The sequence below is a fragment of the Hyaena hyaena genome, unplaced genomic scaffold, assembly GCF_003009895.1.
Source record: "Hyaena hyaena isolate Hyena2069 unplaced genomic scaffold, ASM300989v1 scaffold_702, whole genome shotgun sequence".
Lineage (NCBI taxonomy): Eukaryota > Metazoa > Chordata > Mammalia > Carnivora > Hyaenidae > Hyaena > Hyaena hyaena.
Window position 1 is genome coordinate 222,101 of NW_024081338.1, and position 22,646 is coordinate 244,746.

General features: G+C 51.5%; 1 protein-coding gene across 1 annotated transcript in view; it reads right to left on the minus strand.

Annotated features, from left to right (window-relative positions):
- Positions 1-15,789: 15,789 nt before the first annotated feature.
- FAM174B (family with sequence similarity 174 member B) overlaps positions 15,790-22,646 on the minus strand; it is a 33,271-nt gene continuing 26,414 nt past the window's right edge. Inside the window, exon 3 of the mRNA XM_039217672.1 lies at positions 15,790-17,539. Coding sequence (XP_039073603.1) covers positions 17,536-17,539 — 4 coding nt within the window. The 3' untranslated portion in view covers positions 15,790-17,535. The remainder of the gene's footprint in view (positions 17,540-22,646) is intronic.

Below are 22,646 nucleotides of genomic sequence, written 5' to 3' on the forward strand. Positions count from 1 at the left end.
GGACCGAGAGAGGACGGGCGCCTCCAAATGTAATTAGAGCATGCCTGCAAAAGAGTTCAGAAATGCATGAAGGGTGGGGGTTTGCAGAGATGACTGACCGTCGCGGGGCGCATGGCATTTCACTCAAAACAGAAAAAGAAAAAAACTCTATACTCCGCTTCTGTCCCCGGGGCTCCCTGGGTACATCCAGCCCCTGAGCCCCCAGCTGTCACCAGATCCTCTGGATTCACCATCCCCCATGGCCTCTGTCTTCTTTCTTATTGGATATTTATAAAAAGAGAGACCTAAATGCAATGTGTCCCAGGCCAAATAGGGGGTCCCTGGCACAGGCACCCAAGAGACACAGCAGAAGCCGTCAGAAGGCACTATATACATAGGTATTATATATGTGCACTTTTACATATGTAAGATGCATAAACAGATGAAAAAAAGATTTGAGGTGACTTTGAAGAAATGTAGATGACATTTGATTTCCCACTTGGGCCTCTTTTTCTATACCAATGCCTGAGTTTAGAAAAACACAGAGTACCCTAACAACAGTCCAGGCAGGGGTCCCCTAAAAGTATGCCAGCTCTTTATATCTGCAAACAATTTGATCCCTCCTCTCTGTTCCTCCGGGTCCGGCCCTCCTGCCGCCTCCTCTCTCCTTGTGGACGGTCCCCGGCCCCCAAAGCCCTTAGAGAGATGTGGACTTGCCAGCTGGTGAATGAAGGCGCCCATTCTGGAGGCTCCCTTGGGTGTGGCCCAGACACCGGACCCCTCAAGCCTTCCTGGGAGGTTCAGACTTGAGGCTGTGTTTCTGAGCAATTCCTGCCCCAGAAGGGCCAGCCTCGCCAGCATGCCCGAGGGCCCAGCCAGCCTTCCTCTGCCTTTCCCTGCCCCCACCCCTCTCCCACCTCCCCGCCCCTGCCCCTCTCCCACCTCCCCACCCCTACCCCATAAGGAGCTCTGCTGGGCTCCATGTTCCCAGCGTGGGCATCTCAGAAGCTAATGAGAGGCCCCCAGCAAAGAGGAGCCTAGAGAAGTAACTAAGACTTCAGCTTCTGGAAATCGCCCATTAGGCCATTAAAACCATCCCCTCCTCCAAAAAAAAAAAAAAACAAAAAAAAACACCGAAACAAAAACACGGTTTTTTATTTTTAAAAAAGATGGGATATTTATTATAAGAGGAAGACTCTTTTTAAAGGCATCAAAGAGATGACAAGCTAGTGGGGAATTATGGAGCAGAGTTGCAGAGAAGAGAACAGTAAACCCAGCTCTCAAAGCTGCTCTTGCCTCGAGGGCGCTGGTGGATCCAGATGAATCCGCTTAGAAACTAAGCTGTGCTTCCAGTGGGCTCATGGGCGACCGTCACAGCCCAGCGCCCACCACGGTCTGGGGCCCTAATGATCACCCCCCCGCTCTGCCAACTACTATGCAGGAGGTTACACCCCCAGAGCAAAGGAAAACCGGCACTGAGCCAGCCCTCTGTGGGCCCACGGCTCGGTTCCATGTCCTCTGGTTGACCTAGGAAACCCCAGGCCTCGAGCCTGCATGATGGCGGCAGCCCCCGCTCTGGTACCGCAAGCGTTCTGTCAGAAAAACAGGGGAGAGACTTCTCTGGAAGAAGGTTAACATCACCCTAGGCCTCAAATCGTTCATACCCAGGAAGAGCCATCCTTGAAATCTTTCCTCACTGGGAAGTCCTGGCAGGCTGCCTCCTTAAAAAGGATATGGCGGTCACCTCACGAGGACACTGGAGTGCCTGCCCCTAAGGGGCAAGAGCAAACCTGACCACTCCCCACACTGTGACGAGCCCTCACTGTGCCCTTTTCTGGGATGAAACTGGACCCAGATGCAAGCTCTCTGTGAAATCAGAGCACTGTGCGTGCCGGAGGCCTCTTCTCCATAAGAGAAATTCCAACATTTAGAAAATTGGAACCGCTAAAACCCATCATCATCGTCTCCCACAGTGGTCTCTGCAAGGAGCCATGACGGTTTCTTGGGAAGCAGGTGGCCCTGCCCAGGGAGCGTGTCTGACCCTCGGAAATGGGCTCCAGCCTCTCTGAGAGGACAGTATCCCTTTGTGATGTGCTCAGGACACATCCCTCCCCTTGGTCACTTCTCCTGAGGCTCACTCCTGGGCCTCCCTTGTCCCATCCCCATCCCTTCCTGTTCCTTCCAATCCAATTCAGGGCTGACTACTGCTTTCATCCCTTAGAACCCTCACCACAACGGGGGACTTTCATCTGCTTGATGTCTGCCTTCTGCTTAGTATGAATTCCACAGACACCAAAGCCAAGACTGTTTTGTCCACGAGGGTGTTCACAGTTCCTAGAACAGTGCCTGGCACAGAGTAGGGCTCGACCTTTTGGTTTTTTGGGGGGTGTTATTGTTGTTGTTGTTGTTGTTTTCGAGTGAATGAATGAAATCACAGCACTTCCTATGAAGCCCAGACTCTGAACAGTCAGCTACAGGCCTTCTGCCCGGGCTTTGCTTCAGTGATGGACTTCCTCCTCCTTCAGGAATACTGGGAGCCCTTCTCCTTATCTGCCTTCATTTTCCTCTTCTTTTGTCTCCTCCTTTTGTACGAGACTTTTCAGGTGCCTGGGTCCTCCGGTGCTTTTAGAGTAGACTCTTCCAGGAAAGTGCTGATCGATTGTGTTCCTTTTTTGAAAACACTCCCAAAATTCATTTGCCAGCAATGTCCTCATACTACCATCATTGTCACTATCAAAAATGCTCACTGCCTCACCGTCCCCAGCTCGAGACCCAGCACTGAGCACAAAGAGAATTAACAGCCCGTGTCCACACAGAAACTGGAGGGAGCCTCATGGGGAAGGCTGGGCCAGCAAGTGTGCTCTGATGGGGTCGAAGATAACATCAGCAAGTTATCTCCCTGGGGAGGGAAGCGGGGGAGGGCAGGAATAGCTGACGCCTTCCTAGAGAAACAATGATACGGGGCCAACGATATGGGAAAGGGTTTGATCAGTCCTTGTGGTAGAAGGTGAGGTCCCCAGAGCCTGAGGGTGCAGGGAACAGGATGAACCCACTGTTCACAGGCACAAGACAAGCAGGGGGATTTGATATTTTTTTGGTTGGGGTGGGGAGGTGATGGGACGGGAGGGGTAAGCAGGGTGAGGCAGGAAGGCAAATAAAAAGAGTGTCGTGAGCAAGAGTAGGGGGCTGGACACTTCTGACCTGGGGCCAAGGGAACATTCCAGTGGCAGAGGTGGGGGGGGGGCGCAGAAAGAATGCTTACAGGCCGGAATGTCCAGGGCACCCTTGTAAAAGTGTGTGCATGTGTTTGCGGTGCACAGGTTAGGCCTCTCGGGAACATCCCCACGTCCCCCAGAAGGCTGGAACGCTGCCCCCACGTATTTTATGTGATTTGAGTTTGGGTTGTACCTGACACCCAGGGTGATGTGGTGAGGGGAGCAGAGACGTACAGAAGGCAAAAATCAGGAGGCAAAGATGACCCCACGGTCACCGCCCCCCACCCCCCACCCCCCGGGCCTCCAAAGAAAGCCCGCAATCATGGGCTTGGGCCTGCCTGAGCTCCCTGGATCTTAAATCTCACCGGACCGGCCGTCTCAGAGAATAAGGGTCGCGGGGGATGGGGCCTGGGTGGGTGTGCCAGGGCACCATGTAAAAGTGGGGCTGGAACTGGATCTTGACTGGAAGGGGGGCCACATGGCATGCCCTGGCATCTCTGAGGACAGGCTACAGACAGGCACGGACAAAAGGTCTGTTCCGAGACAGGCGGGGATGGGGTGGGGGGTGGGGGGGGCGAATAGAAGAGAGAGTTGCCTTCGGAGAGCCTCCTAAGCTAAGTTAAAGAGTTTGGACTTTTAATCTGTTGGCAATGGGGAGCCACTGGTGCTTGACACCACTCCCCAAGGGTGGTGTTTGGGCTTCAGCTCCCCGGCCTCTGCCCCAGGGTCTCTCAGACTCCCCCAGGAGCTCAGACTGTGGGGAGGAGGGCCTGGCGGGGAGGAGGGCCACCAAGGCCTACGATGGCAGGGGTGGTGAGGAAGTGACGAGGCTCCGCAGCCAGCAGCTGGTTGGAGGCAGGGCGGGTAGAGGGGGGAGGGCAGACATTGAAGCAAAGAAAATGGGGATGACCTTGATGCTGAGGAAAGATCTGGAACTGGGGTGGGGGGGGGCTGGCAAGAGGCAGGTGGGGCTTGGGGAGTGCCCGCTGGCAAATGCCAGGTGAACACACACCGGAGGGAGGGAGGGAGGGAGAGAGGGAGGCGGGTGAGGAAGCCGCCTTGACTCAGACTGCTTGTGTCAGATGCAAACTTCTATCACTTGTGTCCTCTGTCTTCTCAGATGCACAGAGGCTTTGTGCCATGTGGCCCCGCCCTAGGAAAGGCATCTACGACTCACCGGACAGAGGAAGGAACACACCGCCCCAAAATGCCCCCTGGGCACCACTCACACACCCCAGCCTGCAGCGCGATGGGTGAACCAGGCAGCCCTCCCCTGCCCTGTCACTCACTTCTCCTGGGGGTCAAGGTCAGGGGCCCACCACCCTGCTGCCCTCCCGATGTTGCAGGATTCTCGCTCAGAGAGTTGTGACACCGAGACTTTTCTTTCCAGGAAGCAACTTTATTTTGCCGGCACCGCTCAGTTGGGTTCGTACCCAAAAGAACTGAGTGGCCTACATCATATGGCATAGGTTTTTTTTATACATTTTCTATTTCTTTGTCTCCCGTATATGGTAATACACATAAACATGCAGTCTGATTAAGTTGTTTCAGTTTACAGGAACACCGGGGGATGTAGGCAGCTGGACTCATATCTAGGTGACCTTGAAGTCTTCTCTCTTCTTCAATTTTTTCTTTCTCCTTAGGGAGGGGTTCCTACCACACCGACCCCACTGTCTGTCCATTTGCCTTTGCTCTTGCATTCATGCGCAAGGGAAGCCCTGAACCCATCTGCGGTACTCCAGTCTGAAGTTCCCACCCCCTTCCCAACACTGAAAATGTTGAAAATCTCCCCAAGACACGAGTTTACCACCCTCTGGCACTGGCCTCGTGACTCTTTACCTCTACTTGCAGAGTTTGAGCCTGCAACCTTTTACCTACCGCGACCGAAGCTTTCCGGCCACTTTCTCTTTCTCTCCTCTGCATCTATCTCTTCCTTGGGCCACTTTGCGTCACCACTCGGCTAATTTCCAAACACTTTGCTCTATTCCTCCCCTCCACACGCATCGTTTCCCTGGACGGTGGGAACTTGCCTCATTTCCCGTCTTTCTCTCCCAAAAGTGAGCTCTTTTGCCACGCAGGCGAGCAAGCGTCTGGCAACACCTTTTTACACTTGACCTCTCCCCTGCCCCAGCCCAGCCTCCCCTGCCCAAGAGCTGACCCGCCCCTGCCATGCCCGATGACCTCAGGTTCCTGCTGTGCCTGAGTCACTCTTGGAGGGGGCTGGCACCCAGGCTGGGACGCCAAGGTGAGATCTCCTCTGTGACGACCCAGCTTTCAGTGCCCCGTGGGCTCTCAAGGGCTTAGACCCTCGCTTCCTGAATGGGAGATTTTTTTTTTTCACTTGTAGGTTGCCGAGAAGGAAAGGAAACTGTAGTGTGTGTTTTGTTTTGTTTTTTAAGTCTTTTCTGCTCGTGAGAAAAAGCCATATATCCGTGTGCTTTGGCAACCAACTGTTGGGGTGCTTCTCAGACATCAGGGCCTTCTTCCTGGCACTGGCCATCCCGGAAACCCTGTTCTTCCAACCAGGGTGACCCTCGTGGGCACAGGAAGGAAGCCATCACCCCACTTGAGTCCCCGCTCCCCACTCCCCTCCAGGGCGCCGGGCCTCAGGTATCAGGGACGGTCTGTGGAGTGAGCACGTGGGAACCGTCCGGCTAGGACCTCCCTGTGGCACCTCATCATGGTCCCTGGGGACTGTTGCGGAAGAGGGGACAGGTCAGAGGTGACCTCAGAAAGCTGAGGGGTGACCACGAAGCAAGGTACAGGAGGAAAGCCACCTAAACTCTTTGTTTTTCAGGATGTGGTTCTGCAGACCAGTATCTCCGGCCTCTCCGGGGAGCTTGTTGGAAATGCAGAGTCTCAGGCCACAAGCCTCTGAGTTCTCATGCGTCTTCAAGGTTGTGTGGCCGTGGCCTCAGTGGACCTCATGGTGGTCCCCAAGTGGGCCACTGGCCTGGCTGCCAACCCCCTGCTCTGGGCTCTGGCACCCCCACACGGAACACCCAGCTCCCGTACCTCCTCCTCCCAGGGCAGGCATGTTCGGGCCCGTGACCGAGAGACGTGCCATCAAGCCCCAGCACCCACAGCCACGTTTGGCCACAGCCGGTGAGGTGGGGTCCCTACTCTCCCCAGGGCTTCCCGGTCCCCCTGAGGGGGAAGTTCAAGGCTTTCAGACTCCTGAGTCCCTTGGTCCCTGAGCTGCTTTTAGGAAGCACCTTAAGGTACTTCCCTTTGGTAGCCTCACATGGTGAATGTGGGGTTCTTTATAGATGGGTTCGTGTCCACTCTGCCCGGAGTGCAGTGTCCACCCCCTTCGCAGTCGGGACATGGGTCAAGTGTACTGTGACACACACACACACCGGCACCTTCCGCTGGATGGGGCGGGGGAGTGACAAGGCACAGGTGTAGAAGAAAGAATTGGAGGAAGAGGAGACCAGGGGCCTCTTGAGTCTTGCTTATGGTGGGTACATGTGCTCGGGCCTCAAGGGAGCTTGCCCTCCTGTGGAGGAGACAGTCGGAATTCCATAGACTCTAGGCCCCCGAGGCTACTCAAGCGTATGTGGCACGGGGACCCTGGACTGCAGGACCCCACGGGACAAATCCCCCGGTGTCGTCCTGCTCAGCAGCGCTGGACCCTCCGGCACAGACCTGGGGTGGGACCTGGGACCTAGGACCTGAAGAGTTACCAATACCACGGAGCTAAGGCGCAAAAGCTCTCAACATAAAACTTTGACACAGAACTTAGTATATCACAGGGGTGAGTGTCTCAAGTTAGTGGCTCAGGGACAACTAGACAGAGAACAAATCAGACGGAATCCAAACCTCACACAACAGCTGTTTTCAGGGCCAGGCAAAGCTCAAGGAAACTTGGTGTTTCTGAACCCAGTCTGCACATCAGAACCATCAATGGTGGATGGAGGGGGTGTCTCCCTGTGGGGCAATACCTACGGTGGGTGGGCGAGGCTGGCAGAGCTCTGAGGGGTGTGGGGGCTTCAGCTCACTTTGGCAACAGAACCCTCTCCGGTCAAGCTCCATGTGGCCAGCAGCTGACCCTCCATGGGCTCTGGTCAGTGAGGCACAGACGACCACTGAGCAGCTGTCCGTCAGGGGAAGGACAGCAGAGGGTCAGGACCACACACAGCCTAGTGGTGACCGTGGGCCTGGCAGCAAGCCGAAGCCCACCGGTCACGTGGAAGTAAGAACGGACCATGGCGGGCTGAGCTCTGTGCTCACACGGGCCTCAGCCTCCTCTTGGCCAGGCTGAAATAATTGGAAGGTGGCATAAAGGGGAGGAAAGAGGAGGAGGAAAAGACCATTATCTGAGCCCCACTTGGGGGCCAGTGCAGCCCCAGAGGCCTTGCTCATGTACCTGGTGCTGGAGCCTGTCCCCTCCTTAGCCAATAGCCAATAGCCTTAGAGACAGGGTCCCTCAGTAGCAATCCTACAAAATCCAATTCTAATGCTCTCATTTAAAGAATTGTCTTACATGATAGTCTACATAGAAAACCCGACAGACTCCACCGGAAGCCTACTAGAACTGATCCATAAATTCAGCAAAGATGCAGGGTACAAAATCAACATACAGAAATCGGTTGCATTTTTCTACACCAACAAAGAAGCAACAGAAAGAGAAATCAAGAAACTGATCCCATTCACAACTGCACAAAAAACCATAAAATACCTAGGAATAAACCTAACCAAAGATATAGGAGATCTGTATGATGAAAACTATAGAAAACTTATGAAGGAAATTGAAGAAGACACAAAGAAATGGAAAACCATTTCATGCTCATGGATCAGAAGAATAAATATTATTAAAATGTCATTACTACCCAAAGCACTCTACACATTCAATGCAATCCCAATCAAAATTGCACCGGCATTCTTCTCAAAACTAGAACAAACTATCCTAAAATTTGTATGGAACCACAAAAGACCCGAATAGCTAAAGTAATATTGAATAAGAAAACCAAAACAGGAGGCATCACCATCCCAGACTTTAGCCTCTACTACAAAGCTGTAATCATCCAGACAGTATGATATTGGCACAAAAACAGACACATAGACCAGTAGAATAGAATAGAGAACTCAGAATTGGACCCACAAATGTATGGCCAACCAATCTTTGACAAAGTGGGAAAGAGTATCCAATGGAAAAATGACAGCCTCTTTAACAGATGGTGCTGGGAGAACTGGACAGCACCATGCAGAAGAATGAAACTAGATCATTTTCTCACACCATACACAAAAATAAACTCAAAATGGATGGATAAAGGACCTCAATGTAAGACAGGATACCATCAAAACACTACAGGAGAAAGCAGGAAACAACCCTCCTTGACCTCAACTGCAGCAATTTCTTGACACATCCCCAAAGACAAGGGAGTCAAGAGCAAAAATGAACTATTGGGACCTCATCAAGGTCCCAAGTTTTATCATCAAGATAAAAAGCTTCTGCACGGCAAAGGAAACAATAAAACTAAATAGGCAACTGATGGAATGGGAAAAGATAGTTGCAAATGACATACCAGATAAACGGCTAGTATCCAAAATCTATCTATGAGGAACTCACCAAACTCCATAACCAAAAAACAAATAATCCAGTGAAGAAATGGGCAGAAGACATGAACAAACACCTCTCCAAAGAGGACATCCAGATGCCCAACAGACACATGAAACGATGCTCAGCGTCCCTCATCATTAGAGAAATGCAAATCAAAACCACACTGAGATACCACCTCACGCCAGTCAGAGCGGCAAAAATGAACAAATCAGGAGGCTATAGATGCTGGCCATGATGTGGAGAAACGGGCACCCTCGTACACTGTTGGTGGGAATGTAAACTGTTGCACCCCCTCTGGGAAACAGTCTGGAGGTTCCTCAAAAAATTAACAATAGAACTCCCCTATGACCCAGCAATAGCACTGCTAGGAATGTACCCAAGGGATACAGGAGTGCTGATGCATAGGGGCACATGGACCCCAATGTTCATAGCAGCGCTCTCAACAATAGCCAAAACATGGAAAGAGCCTAAGTGTCCATCAACTGATGAATGGAATAAAAAGATGTGGTTTATCTATACAATGGAATACTACATAGTGATGACAAAGAATGAAATCTGGCCATGTGTAGCAACAAGGATGGAACTTGAGGGTGGTATGCTGAGCGAAATAAGTCAGGCAGAGGACAACAGATACCATATGTTTGCACATATAGGTGGATTAGGAGGAACTTAACGGAGGACCATGGGTGAGAAGAAGGGGAAAAATAGTTGGGGAGAGGGAGGGAGGCAACCATAAGAGACTCTTGAATGCTGAGAACAAACTGAGGGCTGATGGGGTGGGGGAGAGGGGAAGGCGGGTGATGGGCATGGAGGAGGGCACTCGTGGGGATGAGCACTGGGTGTTATATGGAAATCAACTTGACAACAAACTATTTAAGAAAAAAAATTTTAATAAAAAAATTAAGAATTGTCTTAAATATTTGCGGACAACTGAAATGCTCATTATAGCAGCACCAAAAATCCTCATAATACTGAGTGCAAAAAATCCAGTGCTATGCCCCAATTTTGTAAAGGAAGAATGTGAAAGTCACCCCCACACAAGTCCAGAGGTCACTCATCATCCAAGCAAAGCTGGTCCCTCCCTTGTCAGGGCCTCCGAGTTCCCACCCCAGCCCCCAGTGCCTTTCACAGCCCTTCTCCATCTTCCTGGATGTCCTGCATCTGGTCTTTCTCAACTTCTTGAACCTCCCAACTAACACAGAGTCTGGCATAAGTGTGCATTCACTACATGTTTGCAAATGATAAGTGGATAAATGATGGATAGAAGGAAGGAAGGAAAGAAGGAAGTGGAGAAGGGGGAAGGGAAGGGGAAAGGGAGGAGTGAGGGAGGGGAGAGGAAGAGACAGAAAGGAATGAAGAGGAGGGGATGGTAAGGGAAGAAAGGAGGAAGGAGGGGAAGGGACGGAAGGGAAGGGGAAGAGAGAGAAGGGAAGAAGTGGGGGTGGGGGAACATGGGTAAGGTAAGAGGGGAACACAACCCAAATGTTGAGGGTTACTATTCCCTGGCTAACTTATTTCATCTCCTTTTTAATTATCTCTTCCAAAATTCACCAATGAAAGAAAATCACTTTTATAATGAATCCGCTTTTTATCAAAATTCTATTTAAGTCGGTCTGAAATGTTTTCCCGTAACATCCCAAGTCCTATTTTAGGTGTATCGAGAAGACGCTGGTGCCAGGTGATGCCCGTGTAGTGGCCACACGTTCCGGGGCCAATTCTGAGACGCGTGGACCACAACTTCCCAAATGCTCAGAAGAGATTGGAACAGAGTAGCTGGAATCAGATCGCCCAACAAATCTGGGCAAGAACCCCACATCTGAGGAATAGGCACCCCCGCAGGAAAGAAAGCAGTACCCCCTGGGGGCTGTGGGATCCCTTGGGACCGTAGGCCGGTCTCACCCTGAGGTTGGCTCCTCTGAAGGGCCCACAGTAAGGACGGGAAGAGGTAGATGTTAAGAAGACACCCTCCCCGGGTCCGATCTTTCTTCCAACCTGACTTTGCGTCCCCAAGGCTGAACCCATTCTCCTTTCAGGAAAGCATTCTTGTCATCCCAGAGGAGGAGCTGGATTTTTCCAGCTAAAGAAAGGCCCTTCTGCAGCCTCCGGTCCCCAACCCTGCTCTCCCATCTCCCCTCTGCACAGGGGTTACATCTGTGGACCCCACTCTCCCAAGCCCGGAGCACCTGCTGCCACAAACGCCCTGCCCAGGGGGAAAGAGAACAGCCTCAAGAGAGCCCTCATGGCCCACACCATCTCTGGGCTTCTGGAACTGTTTGGCTGCAGCAGGAGCTCCAGGCTGCATGGCTTGGTTGGGACATGGTCCCCTGAGCTGGAACTGAGACCCAACACTGGGTAGGGATGCAGCACTGTGCATAGCACTCAGGGCTTTGGATCTGGGCAAGGCCACGACCATACTTCAGGTTCCCAGCTTGGAGAGGAGAAATGATACCCGAAGCTACTTGAGTGGTGCCGGGAACATTAACACACTAGTGTGAATAACGCACCCACTCGGCAAGGCCCCTATGAGGTGGGTGCTATTATTGTGTCCCTTTTACAGATGAGCAGAGGGGCTCATGGGAAGGTAAGAGCAGTGCCCCCAAGGTCCCGTGGGTGGTAAATATTAGAACCAGGACTCGAGTCTGGCTCCAGAGCCTGAGCTCATAAGACGGTGTCTTGAAGCTATTTAAAACACAGCCAATAGCAGCTCATACTCTAGTCGGGCTAATGTATTGGTAAAGCAGAGGATGCTCAAGATGGGGCTCTGTGTGTAAACCTCTTCCTTCTACTCTACCAGCCTTCCAAGACAGAAGGGTGTCTGGACCATTCACCTCTGTGGCCCAGCCGACCCTGCATCATGCCTTGTGGCTCCCTGAACACCTGCTGAATGTGTCATACAGTGACATCCCACTATCACGCACCCACCATGTGCACCTTATCTCATTCAATCCTCTCTCTGTCTCTCTCTGTCTCTCTCTGTCTCTCTCGGTCTCTCTCTCTCTCTCTCTCTCTCTCTCACACACACACACACACACACACACACACACACACACACAAGGTGTGGGCAGCTGACACTTTTTTCAGCCAAAGGGTCCAAGACAGGCACTGGGCATCTCCAGGCTGATCGGCCTCAACCTCACAGCTTCTCCACAAGCAAGGGGTGAACGTGGACTGATTCTCGAGGCAGAGCGATGTGGCCCTGGGGTAGCTTTCAGATGAAAATGAGATTATCCCATCTCCATAGCATACAACTCTGTTGTTCTTCCCCTTCTATTCCAGAAAATGCCAGCAATTATTTCCATGGATAGCAATTCCAAGTAAATTAAGAAAAGTACACGGCTCTCCACCAAGTCCTCAAGGGACTTGGGAGAGAGAGCAAGGGCATCAGAAAACAAGGGTTGATGTCAAGTTGAATCGATAATGGTCTCGCATCTTATAATGTGAGTCATTATAAAGAAAAACAGCGCTATCTCAAAACAGTGGCAATTTTAAAGCACGTCCCTACTACATCTTTGATTTTCAAAAATGAGACATGACTGATCCCTTGTGAACCAGACTCCAATCTGGCAAATGATCCATCCTAACGTCTCGGGCACCCAGAGCGGGCTCGTCATCATGTGTGGGCCTCTGCCTGCCTCTCCACCATCGATTCTCACGTTGTACAACACTCACAACTAGGATGGACACCACACATGCTGTTTTCCCCAATGCGCAGCCAACGTCCGGTCCCCACCCACTGCCGACGCATGCTGCGCCAGGTCAGGATTTCAGCAGAGGCTCCGACCCGCAGCCTGTACCCCTCCTCTTGCATCCCTGCCTGGTCCCCATGGGGAGGGGCCTCGCACATGCCTCCGGACACCCCAGCCCCCACACCCCTATCCCTCGCCGCTCTCCAGCCAAGGTGTAGGGCACACCCAGGGCCCAGGCATGATACCAGGGTGCCAGGGACATGCAGACAGAGAGTTCTAGTGTGAGATCTGAAAAGGGAAGCTCAAGGGCACCATGAAGAGGCCACAGACAGAATGGGGCCCTCTAGAGTGTGGGTGCCTTTTGGGATGTGTGACCTCCAGTGTCCTTGAGCCAGAGCTCAGATATCTTAGGCCATCCCACAAGTAAGCTGCTATGGTCTCTGAAGAGGACCTCCCTGCCTCCTTACCTCAGGGGAAAGTGCTCGAGAGCAAGGGACACACAGCCCAAGACCTGTCCCATCCCCTTTAACCAGCAGACCCCACACAGTGACAAAACCTTCCTGATCCTGGTTCTCTAGGAGACCAAGAGCATCCCCAGCCTCCCCACGTGGTTGGCTGGATTCCCAGGCTGTTAGAGCGCTAGGCCAGCAGGAGACGTGTTTTCCCAAGGGGAGCCCGGGAGGAGGAGATGCAGCTCTCCGTGGGAACCACAGTGGACCCCTAGTGGGTTCCAAGAAGGACACCTGAGGAAAAGACTCTCCCAAGAGCTGAACAAGACCGTGGATATGAACACACCTGGCCCACAGGAGGGATTCGAACGCTTCTGGTGGCAGCAGCGACAATTTCCTGAGTGACTCTGTGCCAGGCATGTGCAGCATGCACTTTGCCAGGTTATTCCTTTGAGCGATCACAGTAACCAGAGGAGGCTTGCTCCCATACGGCCATTGAGAGCAGTGAGGCCGGGGTCCCAGACCTGGTAGGCAGCCAGGTCAGGAATCGCATGCGGGTCCGGCCACCTGCCTCTCGATCCTTCCCCCGCTACCCCACTCTGACCATGCTCAGCACCTCAGCTGGTCTTCCCGCAGACTTAGGGGAGAGCTCCCCACACTCCCACCTGCCTCCCCCAGCTCCCAGGACAAGTTGGAGGTTAAACACTGCAGCCAACACGCTAGAGCTTTCCGTCTTCCCATCCTGACTGTGTAGCTCCTGGAAAGCCCACCCCCAGGAGAACAGAGCTCGCAGATACGCCTACCAACCACACCCGGAGAAGACCTAACACAGTGTCTCACCTCAGCACATTTTCTTTAAGTTTATTTGTTTTGAGAGATATGGAGACCATGTGAGCGGGGGAGGGCAGAGAGAGAGGAGAGAGAGAATCCCAAGCAGGCTCAGCACGGTCAGTGCAGAGCCCGACGCGGGGCTCGAACCCATGAACCTGTGAGATCATGACCTGAGTCTACACCAAGACTGGTACACTTAGCTGACTGGGCCACCCAGGCACCCCTCACCTCTGCTCATTCTGAGTCCACTTTACAAGGAGACCCACAGCCAGCTACTTGGTGGGCCAAAGACTGAACAATAGAGGGGCATGGCTCACGTCAACCTCAGAGTCTGGCTGGTTCCCCAAAATCATGCAAAATAAACCCTGTGCTCATTAGCTGTGTGCCGTGTGCCCTTGAGTCCACATCAAGTGTTCCTGAGTGGACTCATAAAACCACAAGAATGTTTCAAGATGCCAGCACGGTCAGGCTCAAGGTCAGCCCTGTCCCCACCTGTCTCAGCTGGAGCCATCCGGGGACCTTGCTGGGGGAGACCCTTTATCTGCACTGGGTGGCTTGCGGCAGACGCCTCCCAGGCCCCGGAGCTCACTCGCCCCCGCCCTCATAGGATGAAACCACCTAATTGCCTAAGACAAGACTTAACCCCAAGAGACCCAGGGAACTGTTAGTGGTGAGAAATGTAAGCAATATCGGGTCCTGCAAATTCCTGAGTCTGCTGCTCTGGAAAGAGGTGTGCAGGGGGTGGTGGCTGCAGGAGGCTGGGCCGGGAGGCAGCATGGCATCCTCACAGAGGAGGCTCCGGGCGCTACCATGCTCTCCCGGTGCGGAGTCCCTTCCTCTCCCCTGCCCTCCCCTTTCCCTCCCCTTCCCTCCTCCCCTCCTCTTCCCTCTTCAGGAAATGACACCACCAATGTCTAGTCTGCTGAAATGGTTGTCACAGTCTCACCGGCAGGTCTGGGGCGTGGGCACATGGTGTCCCTTGGACCTTGCTCTTCCGGATCATCTCCCCCCTGATCCCACTTAAATGGCATCCAGACACAGGAATCCCACTGGATGGGGCAGGGAGGGGAGACAAGACTTTCAGGGACAATGTGTCAATTCCTCATAACATGTCACTTTGCAGCAATGCCTCCAATGTCTCCCGCAGCCCCATGCAACCTGAGACTAGCCATGGCATGACTACGCTCAGGAGAGCACACATGGACAGTACAGGGAAGGGGCTGATCCTCTCTCCTTTCAGGCCTTCTGTAGGTACGAATGGCACACCAGGAAGGGTGGGTTTTGTGTAGAAGGGGGCACCCTTGGGGTTGATCCCCAACTGAATGCCCCAAAATAGATGATCTGCCAATCCTGGGGGACCCCTGTCAACTCTGGAACATGCTTCCTCTCCGCTCCCCCAGCCTGGCCCTGCCCTGGGTGTCCGAAGGACCCTACCCCGCAGGAGACCCTCCTCGATGGGACCTTCCCATGGTGGGGGGCTTGCTTCCCTGCAGCCCTGCTGGGAGAAAGAGTCACCCGGGATGACTGCAGCTGCAAGAGAGGGACGAACAGGGGATGCTTTGCTGGGAAGAGTTAAGGGTAGAGCACCGCCCACCAAGCTGGTCCTCCTCCAGAACTTGCAGAGACACCAGAGAGGATGGAAGCAAACAGGAGCCCTCCTTCCTGGCATTCGCTGGGCGGCGCACCCAGCCTGGGCTTGGCCCCTTTCGGTTTCTCCCGGACATAAGCCAAGCCAGGCAGGTAGGAGGCAATGAGAAGCCAGCACTCAGGAACACTCTCTTCTCTGGAGAAACCCCCAAGATTTTCCAAAAACCTTGAGTCTTTCCTTGCCAATGCAGCAGCGTCCAGGAAGTGATCAGATGTGCCTACACGGACGTAGGGAAACGGCCCCCTCTCCCCCAGCACCATTTCCTTTCTAGGCTGTTCCCTAAACAGCCCGGACCTGGTGCCTCCCCCTGCGCCCCTCCAAGCCTTGTACCCGCACCCCTGATCACCAGAAGGCACCACGCTGGCCTCCGTCTCAGAAAACATCCAAACGGACGCACACGTGGGTCACGCAGAAAGGGTTTGTTTTTTGTTTGTTTTATTTAAGAGCCCGTAGCGCTGAAGCTCCGGAATCGGGAAGGTCACTCAGCAGCCACGTCGGCCAGGTCCGGGGGGAAGGCACCTGGCGGGCGGCACCAGTGTTTTTGCGTAAGACAGATGACTCCAGCTTCTCCGTACAGGATTCCAGGTCCAAGGTTCAGAGGGCGCCCAGATGCTGGGCAGCCGGTCCCACTGAGTCACCCCTCCGGCCCGCAGGTGCCCTGTGCAGGGGAGGCCCGCCCAGGGGGCCAAGCAGGGCGGGGCAGGAGGAAAGTCAACAAAGGACGCGAGACAGAGGGAACAGAGGCACAGCAGGGCTGTACAGGTATGCTCTGCATGGCCGCCTCCCCCAGGCAGCCGCCCCAGACACCCCCCTCCTTCCTGCAGGGGCCATATGCCTCGGGAACCCGTGGACCCTGCAGTGCTGACGGCCCTTCTCAGAAACTGGTGAGCCTGAGAACGGGCAAGTCAGAGAAGGCTGCGGAGTTTTCATCCACAGCAGGGGTGCAGGCCACCAGGAGGCGGGATGCCCAAACCCTGAAGGATGCCAGAAAAGGGAGGATAAAAAAAAAAAAACACAATGCAAACCCCCCTTCTGGAGAGAACGGAGTCCCAGGGCCCCAAAGGCACTGCTATAGCAGCTAATCGCAACCTCGGGGAGGCCTCCATCCACCGGAGAAATGAGCCCCAGGCCCTGCTTCCGGAAGCCAGCAGACATCTGGGCACACGAGCTCTGAAAACAAGCCAGCCTTCCCGAAACCCCCGACCCACACCTCAGAAGGGGCCTGCCTGCTGCCACGTCCTGGGTCCCGGTGGGTTTCCGGTCCAGCCTGGCCTAGAACAACTCTAAACATGGTCATTTTCAGCCAGCTAAACCCTGTCCACCTGAATCACCACCGTGATTCTCTAAAATTCCATTTCCAAGCCCCAGCAGTGAAGAACAGGGCAGAGAAACACACCAGGCGGCGGGGGGGAGTTAACCAAAGGCTGCCTCGTGCAGTCTTTCCCCCCAGAAAGGGAGAAGGTATTTCACATGTGCACACACGGGCACGCACACACGCACACACACATACCCGCACATACATACAGGCTTTTCCCTGATAGGCAAAATTCTTTGTTGAACTAGCTACGTCTAATTCTGCTGAACCCTTTTTTGAAAACGGAGAGAAAAAGAGCCACAAACACCAGTATATTTCGGCTACGGCTGGCTGGCTCTGAACATTTCAACTTTGAACTTGCACACGGCCGTCACCAAAAGAAGGCCAGAACTTGGCCAAGCCCAAAAAGACCACAGAAGGGTCAGACATCTAGAATGTCGTAGATCCAGGAGAGCAGAATATCAGAAATTAGAAGCTGAATATCCTTTAGGCTTTTTTTTTTTTTCAGGTTCCTGTTAACTTCTGATCTCTTTACTTTTGTCAACAGTTGCCTTAAAATTAGTTTTTTTGTTTAGATCAAAATGTTTCTATCCCGTGCCCCGTAGCAAGGAAAAAGCCCTCTTGAGGAAGAAGGGGTGACATTTGAAAGAGGCACCCAGAGGGTAGTAGAGGCGACTCTCCTGCAGTGATGTTCTGAGCGGATGTTCGACACACACAACTGCACCAGAGTTTCATAAATAATGTTTGTTTTGGTTTCAACATCTAAGAAGAGAGAGCTTCCAGATCCTTCACGCCCCAGGCTGCAGCTGACCATTGTTCCACAGGATGCCAACATGCTGGATACAGATTTTACCTAAAAGAAAAGGAAGAACGAGTCAGTGCCCTCAGCAGAGCCCTGCATCCATTCTGACACTAACGGTCTCCATCCTGGAAGCCACACTTAACCCAACCACAGGACCTTTGAACATGCTATCTGGAAGGTAACTCCTCCCCTCCCTTCAGCTCCTCACTCAGGATCCTAGCTCCCCATGCAGACCCCCTAGTACAGAACTTCATTTCTCCTTGCATTCCTCCTTCCTAGCACTTCTACCAGTGTTTACGCCAGGGCTCCACAAAATTTTTCTGCAGAAGTCCAGAGGGTAAATATTTTTGACTTTGTGGGCCCAACATTCTCTGTGGCAACTACTCAACTCTGCCCCTGTGGAGCAAAAACCTCTGTGGATAATAGGAAAATGCCTGAGGGGGTGCCCGGGTGGCTCAGTCGGTTGGGCATCCGGCTTCGACTCAGGTCATGATGTCATAGTTCATGGGTTCGAGCCCCACATCAGTCTCTGTGCTGACAGCTCAGAGCCTGGAGCCTGTCTTCGGATTCTGTGTCTCCCTCTCTCTCTGACCCTCCCCTGCTCACATTCTCTCTCTCTCAAAAATAAATAAAACATTAAAAAAAGAAAAAAAAGGAAAATGCTTGAGCATGGCTGTGTTCCAAAAAACTTTATTGGTGGACTGACATTTGATTTGCATATCTTTACAGGTCATGAAATGGTAGCCGCCTTATAATTCTTTCTCAACCAGTAAAAATCACTCTTGGCTCACGAGCCATACACAAACAGGCAGACAGCCAGATTCAGCCCCTGGGCCATAGTTTGCGAATCCCTGGTTTATGCGATTATCTGGTTCAGGTCTGGCTCTTGCTTAGGCGGGGAGCTCCATGCAGGCAAGACCCCTGTGTGAGCTCACTCACCTTTAAAGCCCCAGCACCAAGCCCAGTGCTGGGCAGCGTAGGGGGCGCAAGAAACATGTGTGCAGTGAGAGAAAGAAAGCCTGGAAACTAAATCCACTCAAGACATCATCCAAAGAAACTCAGGAGAGGAGGGGAAAATCTGTGAGGTCAGAGGCACCACTGTCCTCTGTTCATGTTTGATCATGGGCATCACAAAATCACACATATAATAATAGTGGGAATTTAAGAGAATTTACAAAATAATGAACCGCTTTTCATAATGTTACATGACCCCAATTATAAATATTATCATTCCCAGGTTATAACTATTTTCTAAAAGATACAAACATCCTACTTTTAGGAAATATACACTTAAGTATTTTCCGGAAAGGGACATGATATATGTAACTTACCTTCAAATGGTTCAGGGGGGTAAAAACTTCTGTGTAGACACACACAGAGCCATCATAAGGCAGCTGAGGCAAAACATTATACCAGGAAAATCTGGGTAAAGAGCATACTATTTTTGGTTTTACAACTTGTTTAAGTTTGAAATTATTTCTTAATAAAACTTCAAGAAAAAAAAGGGGGAGCACCTGGGAGGCTCAGCTGGTTAAGCGTCGGACTTTGGCTCAGGTCATGATCTCACAGTTCGTGAGTTTCAGCCCCGTGTCGGGCTCTGTGCTGACAGTCCAGAGCCTGGAGCTTCAGATTCTGTGTCTCCCTCTCTCTCTGCCCCTCCCCAACTCACTTTCTCTCCTCTCTCTCAAAAACATTTTTTTAATTACAAAAAGAAGTCATGACTCTGTGCTTAGCAGCTGCAAGTCAGTCTGCCTTCTTCTGCTCCAGCCTGGCCTCCAGGGACCTCTTGCTGCAAACAGCCTCCTAATGGCCTTTGTTGCAGAGACAAGATGCCAAGCACGGCGCCTGGTACCCCCGCAGAAAGTTCACAGGTTTCTAATGAGAGTCCCACAGGAAGCCCCATCTACAAGAGGGCGGGAGGTAGGCACTTCTAGAATATGTGGCCATATTCCCAGAGGCCACATCTTTTGCAAACCTGAGAAACAGAGGGACGCAGCACACAAGCATGGCTGGGAGGAGTGGCCCCGGCCGCCCACGTGTCACAGGCGCCATTACCGCCTTACAAACAACCGGGAGGAAGGACAGCACCTGCCTCATCATATGCGGACACCCAAAGGGTGTCACAGGAGTCCCCTGCAGTAAAGCAGGGGCGCACGGAGACCCGGAACATCAGCCACAGCTGTCTGCCAGGCCAACCAAGTTCAAAGCACACAACCCAGCCCATGATTCAAACGCTTTTGGAAACATGGGACCATTTCAAAACCCGAGGGTTCTCTGTGCTCCAGTGAGCCATCCTTTCTTTCTTCTAATTGGCCTTTTTAAGGACAGAACTGGAAACGCATGTCCACGGAATGCATAACCCATGGTCACATAACCCACGGTCACAATGCAGCTGCATCAATTTAAATGCAGTCTGTTTCCCAGAGGGAACCCCAATATTTCGCTGAGCTATGTCTAAACGGGAAAGACAAGTACCTGTGAAGAGATTATCAGGCACAGACAGAGAAGTCCTCAAAAAACACTAACCCGAACATGAAACTGGCCTTAAAATTCGTGTTCTTTCGAACTTATTGACCTATAAAGTTGTTTGTAACGTGTCGTCCAGGCGGAAAACTGTTCCGAAACAGCATGTGTAACACGGTCCTACTTCTACAAAAAAGAAAATTCACAGACATGTACTCACACACACTCTAGTGGTTACCGTTAAGCAGTGAGATTACAGTAATTTTATTTTTCCTTTCTCTTGCCTGTAATGGCTACAGCATCCATTACACCTGCAATGAGGAAAGTGTTACTCGGTCTTCCTATAGGGTCGGTCATCTCTGGGCCTGAGGACTAGAGCAGTCTTGTGTCTGGTGACCCAGCTCCAAGTCCACTCACATCCTGGTATTCTTTCAACCAGGAGCTACTTGAAGTTCAACAGACCGAAGGCTAGTGCCTGGTGATGAGGACAGCCTGTGGGAGGTGGCTAAAGTAGATTGTTACAGAGTAAACCCTGGGACGCATGGGGGCGGAGGGGGGGCTCAGCTGGTTAAGTGTCTGACTCTTGATCTCAGCTAAGATCTTGATCGCAGGGTCATGAGTTCAAGCCCCATGCTGGGCATGGAGCCTACTAAAAAAAAAAAAAAGAATGAAAAGAATGGAAAAGGGACCATGTCTACACATTACAAAGCTTAAAAAGATAGTAAGAGAATGCTGTGAGCAACTTAGGACAATAATTTGAAAACTTGGATGAAGTGGGAAAAAATCCCAGAAATACAACCCATTTCTTTTTTTTTTTTAATTTTTTTAATGTTTTATTTATTTCTAGGAAAGAGAGAGAGAGACAGCGTGAGCAGGGGAGGGTCAGAGAGAGAGGGAGTCACTGACTCCGAAACAGGCTCCAGGCTCTGAGCTGGTAGTCAGCACAGAGCCCAAGGTGGGGCTCGAACCCACGAACCGCGAGATCATGACCTAAGCGAAAGTCGGACGCTTAACCGACTAAGCCACCCAGGCGCCCCAAATACAACCCATTTCAAAACTAACCCAAGAGGAAACAAAGTCTGTGTGGTCCTATCACTGTTCAAAGAACTGAACATCAATAGTTTGTTGTTGTTGTTTTACTCTTTGCACAAAGAAAACATCAGGATCCAGTGAGTTTCAGCACGTTCTACTAAATGTTTAGCAAACAAATGATTCTAATGTGATACAAAGTGTTCCAGAGAAAAGGAAAATAAGGAACCCACCCTAACTTGCTTTATAAGGAAAACGTGTCTTACTAGTAAAACGTTACAAAGTAAGAAAGGGACAAAGGGATCCTGGTCACTCAGAAAACAAAGTCCTAAGTAACATCATCCAGGTAGACATAGCGACGTGGGTGACAGGATAACACAATGGCAATCGAGCTCATTTTGTGGCACAGATGCAAAGCTGGTTTAATATCAGAAAAATCTAACACAATGTAACCACCCTATCGGATGGAAGGTAACAAACGGTATGACTGACCCTCTCAACAGAGCTAGAAAAGGCATTAAAGTAAAATTTGACATTAGCAAACTAGGAACAGAGAGAACCTTCCCGGGAAAGAAATTCTACAAAACCCTACAGCATCCACCACTCCTAGTGGTCAGTGTGGAAAGCATACGATAAGGTCAAGAATAAGACAGAATGTCTGTTATCATCGCTTCTACCTAACAATGATTTAGAGGCAGGGGCGCCTGCATGGCTCAGTCGGTGAAGCATCTGACTCTTGATTTTGACTCAGGTCGTGATCTCACGGTTGTGGGATCAAGCCCCGCCTCAGGCTCCACACCTGTGGGGCCTGCTAAAGATTCTCTCTCCCTCTCCTTGTGCTGCTCCCCTGCTTGTGCTCGCTCTCTCTCTCAAAAAAAAAAAAAAAAAAAATTATATATATATAAAACGTATAAAACTTAGAGGCCAAGAGTGAGTACAAAAAGGCTAAAAAAAGAGTGCTTCTGATTCTGTGTCTCCCTCTCTCTCTGACCCTCCCCTGTTCACACTGTTTCTCTCTCTCTCTCTCTCAGAAATAAATAAAAAATATTTTTAAAAAAAGGCTAAAAAAAGAGATCAAATGTTGAAGGATTTGGGAGGGGAAGGCCTCTTACTACTCCAGCTTGATATACCTGTACAGAAAACCCCCAAACCCCCATTTGTGCTACCAGAATGAACCAGAGTATAGCACGGCTGCTGGATTTTTTTTTTAAAAATCAGTATTAAAAAAAAAAAAAAAACAACCCTATTTCTAGACACCATAAGCAAAAAGTGAAAAAAAATTATATTTTTAAAAAGGTATCTGAGACATGGTCACAAATCACGTGACAGTGGCTTGCAGAGGAAGCTCTCTTCGAAGCTGTCCCCCACAGCGACAGCAGCCCCGGAAGCAGAAACCCAGGCTACCCAGGTATGAGGACTGGGCCGTGGAACACAGGCGTTCATGAGGGCGGATGATCTGGGCAGGATGGCCAACACAGTGGGTTGGCCTGGAACTGGTGACGGAGAGACACCTCAGGCCTGAGGGCCCTAAGCTGATTCCTGTATTAAAAGTCACCATGTGCAGGGCACCTGGGTGGCTCGGTGGGTTAAGCGTCTGACTCTTGATATTGGCTCAGGTCATGATGTCACAGTTTGTGAGATCAAGCCCCGAGTGGGGCTCTGTGCT